The sequence below is a fragment of the Lolium perenne genome, chromosome 5 (assembly GCF_019359855.2).
Source record: "Lolium perenne isolate Kyuss_39 chromosome 5, Kyuss_2.0, whole genome shotgun sequence".
NCBI classification, from domain to species: domain Eukaryota; kingdom Viridiplantae; phylum Streptophyta; class Magnoliopsida; order Poales; family Poaceae; genus Lolium; species Lolium perenne.
Genome location: NC_067248.2, coordinates 110643222 through 110655471, shown reverse-complemented (window position 1 = coordinate 110655471; position 12250 = coordinate 110643222). Strand labels below are relative to the sequence as shown.

Below are 12250 nucleotides of genomic sequence, written 5' to 3'. Positions count from 1 at the left end.
CGGCGCAGCAGAGACGACCGAGAAATCGGAGGTCGAGAGGAAGAAGGTCGGCTGAAAACTTATCCGCTCCGCAGGCTAAGCTAGCTCTGGGAGTGATGGTGGTGGCCCTCTCCCGTTCCCCCTTGCACCTTTCTGACCCACCCCCGGCCCGCCAATGACATCCATCCCCTTCGTCGCCGTCTCCGGCGCCGCCACTGCAATCCCGGCCGTCGTCGCTGTGGCCTCCCGCAAGCCACTGCCGAGCTCTGTCGGCTTAGACAAGGTGACTAACTCGTCTCTGTTTTCTCTCCACTATGAAAAATGGCTGTCTGCTTCAGCAGGGCTCTTCGTAGCTTCTTTCTTGCATTCTTGTTAGCTCCGCACCTGCTCAGGTCGTAATACCTTATCAAGAATCGATATTTTTTTTTATTGCTTTTTCAGTACTAAAAGATTCAACCCCAGGGTCTTTCTACCCAAAAAAAAATTATAGCTCTGTAATCAGGGAATGTAAGTGAACGATGATTATCTTACCATCTTCTTTTCAAAATTGCATATTCCCAGGGCAGTTCTTACCAAAGGAGCACCCAGGGGCTGGACAATGGCAGATCGGAGAGTCCCCCTCGGCCTCTAGATGCCGAGGAAGCAATGAGCATGCTGAAAGACGCCCAGACGGTGCAGTCAGCGATGTACGTGCCTCTGTTGCACCACTGCATCAAAACTGGCAGCCTCAGCACCGCCAAGGCGCTCCACGCGCACATGGTGAAGAGTGGAACTAATGCGGATATGTTCGTGGCAACATCCCTGGTGAATGTGTACATGCGATGCGGGGCGAGCCAGGATGCGCGCAGCCTGTTCGATGAAATGCCCGAGAAGAATGTCGTCACGTGGACAGCACTTATAACAGGCTACACTCTGAATTCTGAACCGGTACTGGCGCTGCATGTGTTTGTTGAGATGCTTGAGCTGGGAAGGTACCCGTCGCATTACACGCTAGGCGGCATGCTGAACGCGTGCTCTGCCGCACACGACATTGATGTGGGCAAGCAGGTTCATGGCTACGCCATCAAGTATGAGACTGATACGATCACAAGCATGGGAAATTCACTTTGTAGATTGTATACCAAGTCTGGAGACTTAGAATCTGGCATGAAGGCCTTCAAGAGGATCCCGGATAAGAATGTGATCACATGGACGACGATGATATCTGCCTGCGCCGAAGATGAGAACCGCATAGAGCTTGGATTCCGTTTGTTTCTCGACATGCTCGAGGAAGGAGTGATGCCAAATGAGTATACGTTAACGAGTGTCATGAGCCTGTGCGGTGCAAAGCTAGATATGAACCTGGGCAAGCAAGTCCAAGCTTTCTGCGTTAAGATTGGATGTGAAGCGAATCTTCCAGTGAAGAACTCCACAATGTACCTCTATCTCAGGAAGGGTGAAACGGATGAGGCTATGCGGTTGTTTAAGGAGATGGAGGACAGCAGTATTATCACATGGAACGCTATGATAGCGGGATATGCGCAAATCATGGACTCAGCAAAGGATGATCTCCATGCTCGCTCAAGAGGGTTCCTGGCACTCAAACTTTTCCGTGATCTCGTGAGGTCTGCAACGAAGCCAGATTTGTTCACCTTCTCAAGTATCCTATCAGTCTGCAGTGCCATGATGGCCTTGGAGCAGGGTGAGCAAATCCATGCACACACGATAAAGACTGGCTCTTTGTCAGATGTTGTTGTAAACAGCGCACTGGTAAACATGTATAGCAAGTGTGGATGCATCGAATATGCAACCAAAGCCTTTGTCGAAATGCCGACACGCACACTTGTCACATGGACCTCTATGATTTCTGGCTACTCGCAGCATGGACGATCGCAAGATGCGTTACAACTCTTTGAGGACATGATATTAGCTGGCGCTAAACCAAATGAAATCACATTTGTAAGTGTACTATCAGCCTGTAGTTATGCGGGTTTAGTCAAGGAAGCTGAGCGCTACTTCGACATGATGCAGAATGTGTATCATATAGAGCCTCTTGTGGACCATTATGGATGCATGGTTGACATGTTTGTGCGGTTGGGCCGGTTGGATGATGCATTTTCATTCATTGAAAGAACAGGTTTCGAGCCGAACGAAGCCATCTGGTCCAGTTTGGTAGCTGGATGTCGGAGTCATGGGAACATGGAACTTGCTTTCTACGCTGCTGATAGGCTCCTTGAGCTCAAGCCAAAAGTAATTGAAACCTATGTATTGCTTTTGAACATGTACATTTCGACAAGTAGATGGCGGGATGTGGCAAGAGTGCGGAAACTGATCAAACACGAAGATGTCGGGGTTCTTAGAGATCGTAGCTGGATTACAATCAGAGACAAGGTGCATTTCTTCAGAGCTGAGGACAGAACTCACCCTCGAGCTACCGAGCTGTATCAACTATTGGAGAATTTGCTGGAAAAAGCACAGGCTGTTGGGTATGAACCATACCAGAATGCTGAGTTATCTGACAGCCAGGATGATGACAAGCCTGCTGCAGGTTCTTCACTAAAGCACCATAGTGAGAGGTTAGCTGTTGCACTGGGGCTGCTCGAAACTCCTCCTGGTGCGACAGTCCGTGTCACAAAGAACATAACAATGTGTAGGGACTGCCACAGCTCTATTAAATTCTTCTCATTGCTTGCAAACAGAGAGATTGTTGTCCGGGACAGTAAACGGCTCCACAAGTTTAAGGATGGTCGGTGCTCATGTGGGGATTTTGGTGCACTCTTGTGATGTCAGAGATCTCACACCCACCCTACTCCAAGAACTCAAATTTTTTGCTCTGGAAACAGGATCAACTTACACAGGACTTGCTTGATGCAAGGTACCAAGTTGATCAATATTTTGTGACTTTTGTAGATTTTTGTATCAAATCAAGTCTTGTTCAGTCGGCATGGGTGACATATGAGTATGACCATAAACTCGATCAGATTTTCGAGATATGCTCACATACTTTCAAAAGTAGGAGACTGAATATATGTGTAACTTGTAAATGGTAGCACCTGTCATACTCCCTCCGTTTTTGTAACACATTTTCCAGATACTACAGTAAAAGTTTGAAATAACAAATGGCTGCCATATAATATGCTTCGAACATTTAATCCACACATTCAGTTTCTACACACCCATATAAGTTTAAAATAAAGTTTGGTCACTGTAAAATAAGCATGGTAACTCATAAAATAGATCTTACCCTTATTAAAACGGTTACAGGAAAACATAGTGGCCTGACCACATCACTTTGAAATGTTCTTCAGTAACCAAGACAAAGAACCAGAATGTGTTGATTTGTACTCACGTTGCTCACAACAAGACAGAAGTGACTGAGGAATTTTCGAACACCTGAAGAAAAATAGCAAGCAGGAATAACACTATTATTTGGTAATGAAGCTAGCGAGCCTTGAGATATGCAATGATTTAGTCCTTTAGTTTGACAATACTTTTGCCACTGCAGACCTTTGTTTTATGCGACTACACTATGCATTATAAAGGTAGTATTGCACATACTCACCAATATGATCAGCATAATGTGTACAACCAGAGGGCATCATACCATCAACCACACTATTACATTTTCCTTATAAATATGTACAGACGTTCCATGTTGTGTGTAATCACACACACACCCAATAATTCACTTAATTCTGATTACACAGCACCTTCCTGATCCTAACATCTTACAATAGTATGCCTGTATGTGTATAATATATCACTGCTGCGGAATTGGTAGCGCTAGAAGTAAAATCAGAGTTTCAGCTGTTCCAGGTCTTCTCTGCCATCCTTCCTGTTGCCCTCTGTTTGCCCCTTGTCCATTGGAGGATCACTCCTTGGGCCAGAGCTTGCGTCTTCTGTCTCACAGCAGCCCGGCCTCTCGGTCAGGAACTGTTCCCAGAACTTGTCATTCACCACGACAGGGGGAGCTGCAGGAGCCAGCTCAGTGGCAACTTGCGCATCCCCTCGTGGCGTCATCGGGTCCGCTGTACCAACATCAGCTGATGAGTTCTGATTACCATCCTTGGTGGCCTCCAGTGGGTTTTCACTTCCTTCATCAGCGGTGGTGCTCACACCTGCATTGGATACTTGGCTTCTGTCGACACCCATCGAGCATGATGCGAGAGTAAGACTCAGGTGGCACGGGAAGAGCCCTTCGTCGTTCACAGCTGGCGTAAAGCAAGCATCCTTGGTGGGACAGATGGAAGTCCCAGTATCAGAGAGTTCCATCGTTTGTGGCACCAGCGGAAGGTCTTCTGTCCCCATTCTATTGCACCCTGAATGCTTGCCATGAGGGCTACCGTTATCTTCGTGCGAACTTTGAGCACTGAGAGTAATGAGATTATTCTCTGTCATTGTGGGACAAAGCCCCAACTTAAGCTTATCGGAGAAGTGCTGATTCAACAGGTTGCCCATTTCTTGCTTGGAAGTGGTGCTATGGTCATCATAAAAACTAGTAGCTTCGGTGGCCCCAGTGGCGTGATCTAAGCCAGATAACCTTCTTTTCTTGTGGAAAGCATCTGAGAAGATTGAGGATGCCTCTGCCATCTTAACAAGCTTCTGAACAAAGTGAGGGTTCTTGCTAGCCTGCTGCAGGAAGGCAATCATCCTGCCCTGCCGCTGCTCCATATCAAGCACTCGTTGCTCAAGATCTTCAATCTGGAACATTGTTCCAGACTGCTGCTGCTTGAATTTCCAGAGTTCAGCCTGGAGGTTTGCTTTCTCCCGTGCAAGCCGATCAATCTCATCCTCAAAGAATGCACGCTCATTATCAGGCAGCGCACCGGGTTGATGGCTGTGGCTGTGGATTGGCTTTCGCCTGTAGATATTCTTCAGCAGGTGCTTCTGCCCCTTGACAAAGTATTCGTTAGCGAACTCCCATCGCTCAGGGTCTACTTTACGGAATCCGTAGGTGTTGAGCTGGCGGATGAAGCTGGAGAAATTGCTGTGCTTGAAGTAGGTAGGCAGCAGCCGTGCAGCAAACTCCGGTGAATTCCAGACCACGAAGCTCGCGTCCGACGTATCGCTCCACGACACCACCACGTCCGTCGATGGGTCGTCCACCATCTCGTACGTCTTCAACAGGAACGGCGCCGGTCCGCCGCCTCCACCACCTCCTCCTCCGCCGCCGGCCCCACCAGAGACTTCCATGCAATGCGATGGAGAGTGTCGCAGACTTCACTGCCAACTTTTTGGTTTCGCAGCTTGGGGCTCAAGGTGTTGCTTGTTCCCTACCAAAAGTGTCATCAAGCCATGTTAGCTATTAATATCATGCAAGAATAACCAATGTAACCAATAAAAACAGAATTCACACCTAGTATCCTAGCAACAGATTAGCATTATATATATTGTATTCGTGTAATGCTTGAAAGTCAAGACTCAAGAGAAGCATGGCAGAGTTTAATGCATTATCTACATATGCAGTGAATACAATAATAAAAGAAACCTCGGGGACAGTCAAAATGTACATGGGAGAGTTTATTCCAAATATGCTAAGCATATAAGAGTATACCATAGAAGAGCAGCACAGTTGACCACAATGACATACCATGCCACTATTTTACTACGCAGCCTAGACTAACAGTTCTCTGAGAATACATCATTAATAGTTTCACTCGCGTACATGCGGTGGCTCCTAAGAATATGTAAGCAAGAGAAAATGCTGCAAAATTTATGGTGGCCATCTGGGCACCTGCAAGATGTGAAGCATCAATATCCACTTTTTGCTGAAGGTATAGGATGGAGATGCTGTCTATTCAGAAGTGATACATGGAATCTTATCATTCTAAGTCCCACTAACTGCTAGGTCTATCTCAAATGCTTCCCTAGGTCTACCCAACTGGGACATGCTCAAGCATCGCAAACGAATTCTCCAAACCCCCCACCCATCCCCAGTCCAGTTGCAATCCAGGATTATCCATAAATTCCTCGAATCAATTACAAGAACCAAGAAAGAGAATAAGGCTCCTACTTCTTGGAATCGAAGAGGTTCTTGGAGTGGCAGGTCTGGGTGCCGCACGCCTCCTTGAACGGCTCCTTGCCCGGTGTTGGGGTTTCGACACGGACCGCGAAAAGACTGCTACCGGCGGCGGTGACCGGTTTGTAAGACTCCCCCTGCCACGGATAACTCCGGGCGCGAGACTGGATCAAAGGACTAGACTAGATCGAGATTTGGGGGGGGGGGGAAGGAGGCAGCAGGTGGAGGAGAGCTCAAAGAGACAAAGGTAGGAGACGAGAGAAGGTAGGTGACGATCAGCTGGGCAAACTTCACCTAGCCATAGTGGGCTTGGGCTATACCTGGCCCGTTACGCGCTTGGACTTTGCGCAGCAGAGACGAGGCTTCAGAAGACAGCGAGAGGTTTCTCAAAAAAAAAAAAACGGACAGCGAGAAGAAGAAGATTTGGGTGAAAACTTGTGGTTTTCCGGCTCCCTTCGCTTGTTCAGGGGAGGATAAGAGGAGAGAGGGCTTCGAGGCATGTGATGGAGCGGCTGCGGATACCACCCGTTCCGATTCTTGGAGGTAGGTCAGTAAACCCACTTGCCTTCATCGCCTGTCATGTTGCTACAGCCATTCCTTCCTCAAATCCTCGTTTTCCTACCACCTGCTTGTGAAAATGCCCACGTGTACTTTGACCTCCACTTTACCGGAGTTTTTTTGCATGCTTCTGTTGCTGATCAACCCCTTCACCAGTTAGCCCAGAGAATGCAATAGCAGTAATAAATTTGACATGTGTAGGGGCCTGCTACTTCTTTTTCAGGAAGGATGGTTCCTTTTCTCAGGCACTACCGTGTCTTCGGAACTCATCGCCCTTTAATGCAAACAGCTGGGAGAAACCAGAACCTGAATGGGGGTTGCTCTGCGCAGTGCGCAGCAAATGGCAGTGGAACCTCCGTCTCTGATGGAGTTGGTGCTCGGAAGGATTTTGCTTTGCCGGATAGTTTGCTTCGCGATGCCCGTGTTCTCTACTGTGCATCTCCTGCAATGGGTCATAACAAGGTATGCTACTTCCAATCCTCTGTATCTTCTCTAGAGCAGCTTTTGCATCCAGTTCACAAGTATGACCTTGTTACTTCTCTAGAGCAGCGTTTGCCTGTGTTTTGTTGTTGTAAGCCTAGTTTAGCATCATAGCCTTGTTACCGTCTTGCCGTGGGCTTTATTAATTTAAAGCCGGGCACGTTGTGCCTTCTGTCTAAACAGTTCACAAGTATGATGATCTTCTCATGTATTCAGCAATCAAATAGTGAAATTTAGCATACATGTTTGTAACTAAAAGCTTACTACTGATCGAAAAAACAACATACAGTTCACTTGAATCTTTTTTGCATGTATCCTAATGACATTTAAGAGTATGTTTTACTTTGTTCAGAGAAATAAGTGTGAATAATATGTAGGTAAAGCAACATGTTTTATCCTTTGTCATCTTCATGTGGTCTACCGCCTGTGGATCAGGATTTTTTTTGAGAGGTGGATCAGGATTTCAGGGCACAAAAACTTGATTACAAATTGCTGAAAAACACTCAGTTATTAAATTAGTTCTACTATGCCTTTATGTGATCAAGCCATCGAATATATAAATGCATGGTAATAGAAAATAGTAAATTTTGATCAAATTGAGGGAGAATAATGATTATAGACTTCAAATAGAATAGATATTTATCTTTTGTTTGTAGATCCTGATCCAAGTATTTACTTGCAACTTCACTCTATTACAGAAATGAGTTACTGTTGAACTATATTATACAGATATCATGCTATCTAGTCTTACTGTATTAGTTCTGTGTGCAAAGTGTAAGTCCTGTAAATGAAAGGATGTAGCATAGCAAAGCCATGATAGTTGTATTTTCGGATTTATATTCTAATACATCATGTAAAATGATATTTAGGAATCACATCCAGAATCAAACAAAAGAGTGCCGGCAATAGTTGATGCTCTTGAAAAATTGGAGCTTACGCCCAAGGTAAGTAAGGAGAATTGCAGGAACACTTTTGCCCTCTTAATTTTTTTTTCCTCAAACAACCCCTCTTATACTTTTTTATATTATTGTATTTAAGGTTTTAACTAGTTTATTTTTTGCCCTTAACTTCTAACTTCTCTGAGTACACTTCAGTTAAAAGTGGCATGTTCTTTTTCTGGAACATGTAATGGCATGTTCTTGCATTTCAAAACTGGAATTAATAGATAGATAAACGAAAATAACAACGTGTAATTTAAGTTTTTTCGATAAAATCTGAATACACTTTGGATATCTCTTGCTAATAGTCTCATCTGTATCACATCTCACTGAAAAGATCAATGTTCTAACAGTATTTCATAACTAGGAGTATATGACATCTTATTTGTTTTCTATCCAGCATCGCGGTTCGCAGGTTCTTGAAATTCAAAATTTCTACCCTGCTTCACTTGATGATGTTGCGAGAGTTCATTCAAGAACATACATTACTGGACTAGAAAAGGTAGTTTTCATCAAGCTCTTTTTTTGTGGTCATACTTTGAAGGGATGAAGAACACATCTTCTGATCTGCATTACCTTCTTCCAACTAAAAGATTGAAAGTCTTTTAAATGGATGTACCAAATCAGCTTTTAAAAGTACATCAGTAAAGGGTCATTATTGCAGGCTATGAGTAGGGCTTCGGATGAAGGTTTGATATTCATCGAAGGAACTGGACCAACATATGCTACGCACACTGTAATGCTCTGTGCCTCTGTACTCTTTTTCCTAATACCTTCAGAGTCAGTCTTTTGTGCACTTCACTGTTTCATGAATGCACTGCAGAACGATTTACTTACGAATTGCATTATAAACCTTCTATTTCCAGTTCTCTTATAACAATGGTTTGGCTAATTGATGCGTGATTCATTTCTTATTAAATTAAGGAAAGTTTGGTATTGCCTCTAGTTCATATTAATTGACTCAAGTTTGTCTTGATATAGATGCATCTAGACAACAAACATGTCTAGGTACATTTATATCTAGACAAAGTTGAGTCAATTAATTTGGATCGGAGGGAGTATTTATTTGGTGACCTGGTGATTAGTTGAAGTCTTGAGGAATTCGTGCTTATGATGTAAGAAAAAGCTAAATTTGCATGCTGACCCTAAGAGTGATGCCTAGCAGCTCAGACACCTTTCGTTGCCTTTTGAAACAAACTGTAGGATTTAGGATGAACAAAGTTCAACCGCTATAACATATATTGCCATATTATGTATTACAATGAACGGAGTTGAGTTTATGCAATGGAGCCTGGTTTCTGCCCCCTGTTTTGTAAACAAAATGGATCAGATAATAAAGTTATGATTGGTGATATTGTTGAGTGCACGCGCTGTTCTTCGCCTCCACCACCATGTGCATTGGGGACGGGCAGCGCGCTTTATTCTGGGAGGACCGATGGATATCTGGCAAGGCTGTCAAAGAGCTTGCGCCGCACCTCTATGCTTGCGTCCCCAAGCGACGTCGCAAAACCAGGACAGTGGCCGACGGCCTGCTCGAGAACTGCTGGGCCAGGGACATTCAAGGGCTGCTCGGCATCCATGAGATCGGGCAGTACCTGCTAATTTGGCAAGCGATCCAAGGCACCACACTCAGCGCCATGCCAGACCAGCTCCTTTGGAAGTGGAACGCCTCTGGCACCTACACAGCCAGCTCATGCTACCTCGCAACCTTCCACGGATCCACATCTTGTTGCTCCTGGAAGTTAGTTTGGAAGACATGGGCGCCGCCGAAGGTTAAGTTCTTCCACTGGCTTGCAAACCTCGACAGATGTTGGACTGGGGAGCGCCTGGCACGACACGGTCTGCCCCATCACCCCCGATGCCTCCTCTGCGACCAGGCACCCGAATCCATGCAACACCTCATGCTCCACTGCCCCTTCGCCCGGCAGGTTTTGGCACAAGGTGCTTGCTTGGGTCAGGATGACCACCAGGGCTCCAGAACATGAACCCACCCTGATGGATTGGTGGCGCCGGGCTCGTCAGGAAACGCCAATGCCACTTCGCAAAGGCCTGGCATCGACGGCCCTGCTCATCCCGTGGATGGTTTGGAAGCACAGAAACGCCAGCGTCTTCGAAGGAGCCCAGCCCTCCATGCCGCTACTGCTGCAGAACATCAAGGAGGAGCTATGCATCTGGGCTAGGGCAGGTGCCCAGGGTTTACGTGTTGTCCTCCCTCCCAGTTGGGATGTGCACTGATTTTCTGGTTTCCCAACCTGTAAACTGCCTCCTAGGAGGATGTAAACGATTTCCTATCTTTTCAATGAAATGAAACGCAAAGGTCCTTTGCGTTTTCTCGGAAAAAAAAAAGATATTGTTGAGTGCAATCTTAATAAGAGAATGACTTCTTGTGATAGGATTGTTTGAACTACTACTCAAGGTTAGTTCATACTTTTATTTGACTGGGGCGTAGTTCATACTTTTCTTTGACCCGGAGGATGGTTCGTACTTTACTTTAACTGTTGTTGTGTACAATTATAATCATCAAAATTTAGATACTCCCTGTTCTTTCTCAAAATAATTTTGTTCTATTTATGTAGACTTTCCAAGAATCACTTCTTTCAGCTGGTGCTGGAATTACATTGGTTGATTCAGTGGTAACTAATTTTCTTCCAATTGATTTCCTTGGTGGTTTTGGCATGTTTGTTATTTCACGATTTAGTAAATTTTCCTTTGCAGTGCTCGTTTCCCGAGAATGTTGTATGTTTTCCTAGGTTGCAGCATCAAAGCTGGGTCCAAGTCCACCCCTTGGATTTGCACTAGTAAGGCCACCAGGACATCATGCTGTTCCTGAAGGTCCCATGGGCTTTTGTGTCTTTGGGAACATTGCGGTTGCTGCAAGGTATGCTCAGCATCAACATGGATTAAAGCGAGTAATGATTATAGATTTTGACGTTCACCATGGCAATGGTACGTGTGATGCCTTTTATGACGATCCAGACATTTTCTTCCTCTCAACACATCAGGTCTATAATACTATCATCTTACGTACTTGTTGCTAAATTTATCCTACCATATAATCATCTAAATTTGGTGTGTGCAGCTAGGAAGCTATCCCGGTACTGGCAAGATGAACCTAATTGGTCAGGGCAGTGGTGAAGGGACAACACTGAACCTGCCACTGCCCGGTGGTTCAGGTGATTATTCGATGAGGTGTGCGTTTGATGAGGTCATTGCTCCATCAGCGCAGCGGTTCAAGCCCGATATCATCCTCGTTTCAGCTGGGTGAGTTCACAAACCTCATTACTCATAGAACTGAAACATGCTGAAAAGGAAAAGTTAAAATTCTTCAGAGTTCTGCAAATAACTGGTAGCTTATCAATCTGAATATGCTTCATAGTATTATTATCTACATTGAAGTTCAACAAATACACAAAGTTCGTCCATCCCTTTTTCAGCTACGACGCACACGTGCTGGACCCTCTAGCTGGGCTGCAATTCACGACGGGCACTTTCTACATGCTGGCGTCGAGCATCAAGGAGCTAGCCAGGGAGCTCTGTGGTGGCCGTTGTGTCTTCTTCCTGGAAGGCGGGTACAACCTGCAGTCTCTCTCGAGCTCTGTCGCCGACACCTTCCGAGCGTTTCTCGATGAGCCCAGCCTGGCGGCACAGTTCGATGACCCAGCAGTACTGTATGAGGAGCCAACGCGGAGGATCAAGGAGGCGATTGAGAAAGTCAGGCATCTCCATTCGCTCTAGAGTATGCGTCGGAGATCGGGGGATGAGCTGAAGAAGTGAAGACTGAAGACGCCACCGCTAGCTGCTTACGTACTGCGTCTCCTGGTGTAGTGTGTATATATATTTGGAAGTTCTGCTTTCTGGTCATTTGTTTTTAGATCACAGGTTTAAATAAATTTCAGTCATTTAGACTTGGCTAATTGTTGTGGAATGCATGTTTTGACCTGATCATACACACACAGAAGACAGAACTCTGTATTCTAGGCATACATCTGTATGTATTTCTGCGGATCCTAGATAGAGTTGTGTGTGTAAAGTGTGCATATGTGTGTAATAATTAATTTATTATGATCATATACTCAATTACGTGAGGTTAGGCAGTATATTTATTTGTTATTGAAGCAATGAGGTTCTATGGCAGTTTAAAGAACGGTCAGGCCACTATTTGTGATTGTCTATGCACATGGCCAAATTTTCTTATGATTCACATGGCACCTTAAAAATATTCGTTTTATCAGGAAACAAGTCCATTCCTTAACGGTCAAAAGTATTGCTCAAGTTTATTATTTAGCCTTGAACTCTG

At 45.1% G+C, this 12250-nt stretch overlaps 3 protein-coding genes across 3 annotated transcripts; 2 read left to right on the top strand and 1 right to left on the bottom strand.

The window, feature by feature from the left end:
• The first annotated feature begins 22 nt into the window (after positions 1–22).
• Positions 23–3023, top strand: LOC127299638 (putative pentatricopeptide repeat-containing protein At5g52630). The gene is made up of 2 exons (XM_051329637.2): positions 23–262; positions 541–3023. The coding sequence occupies exons 1-2, from the start codon at positions 155–157 to the stop codon at positions 2740–2742; spliced, it is 2310 nt and encodes a 769-aa protein (XP_051185597.1). The 5' UTR covers positions 23–154; the 3' UTR covers positions 2743–3023.
• A 536-nt stretch (positions 3024–3559) lies between these two features.
• LOC127299639 (heat stress transcription factor A-5) lies at positions 3560–5166 on the bottom strand. Its single transcript, XM_051329638.2, has one exon. The coding sequence runs from the start codon at positions 5149–5151 to the stop codon at positions 3754–3756; it is 1398 nt and encodes a 465-aa protein (XP_051185598.1). The 5' UTR covers positions 5152–5166; the 3' UTR covers positions 3560–3753.
• Positions 5167–6581: 1415 nt separating this feature from the next.
• Positions 6582–11821, top strand: LOC127299635 (histone deacetylase 10, chloroplastic). The gene is made up of 8 exons (XM_051329630.2): positions 6582–6997; positions 7885–7959; positions 8354–8455; positions 8618–8689; positions 10530–10586; positions 10704–10955; positions 11033–11214; positions 11388–11821. The coding sequence occupies exons 1-8, from the start codon at positions 6764–6766 to the stop codon at positions 11686–11688; spliced, it is 1275 nt and encodes a 424-aa protein (XP_051185590.2). The 5' UTR covers positions 6582–6763; the 3' UTR covers positions 11689–11821.
• The last annotated feature ends 429 nt before the right edge of the window (positions 11822–12250 follow it).

Coding starts and splice junctions, on each gene's coding strand:
- LOC127299638 (XM_051329637.2), top strand. CDS start 155: ATGACATCCATCCCCTTCGTCGCCGTCTCCGGCGCCGCCACTGCAATC. Junction 263..540: donor GCTCTGTCGGCTTAGACAAG/GTGACTAACTCG, acceptor GCATATTCCCAG/GGCAGTTCTTACCAAAGGAG.
- LOC127299639 (XM_051329638.2), bottom strand. CDS start 5,151: ATGGAAGTCTCTGGTGGGGCCGGCGGCGGAGGAGGAGGTGGTGGAGGC.
- LOC127299635 (XM_051329630.2), top strand. CDS start 6,764: ATGGTTCCTTTTCTCAGGCACTACCGTGTCTTCGGAACTCATCGCCCT. Junction 6,998..7,884: donor CTGCAATGGGTCATAACAAG/GTATGCTACTTC, acceptor AATGATATTTAG/GAATCACATCCAGAATCAAA. Junction 8,690..10,529: donor CAACATATGCTACGCACACT/GTAATGCTCTGT, acceptor CTATTTATGTAG/ACTTTCCAAGAATCACTTCT.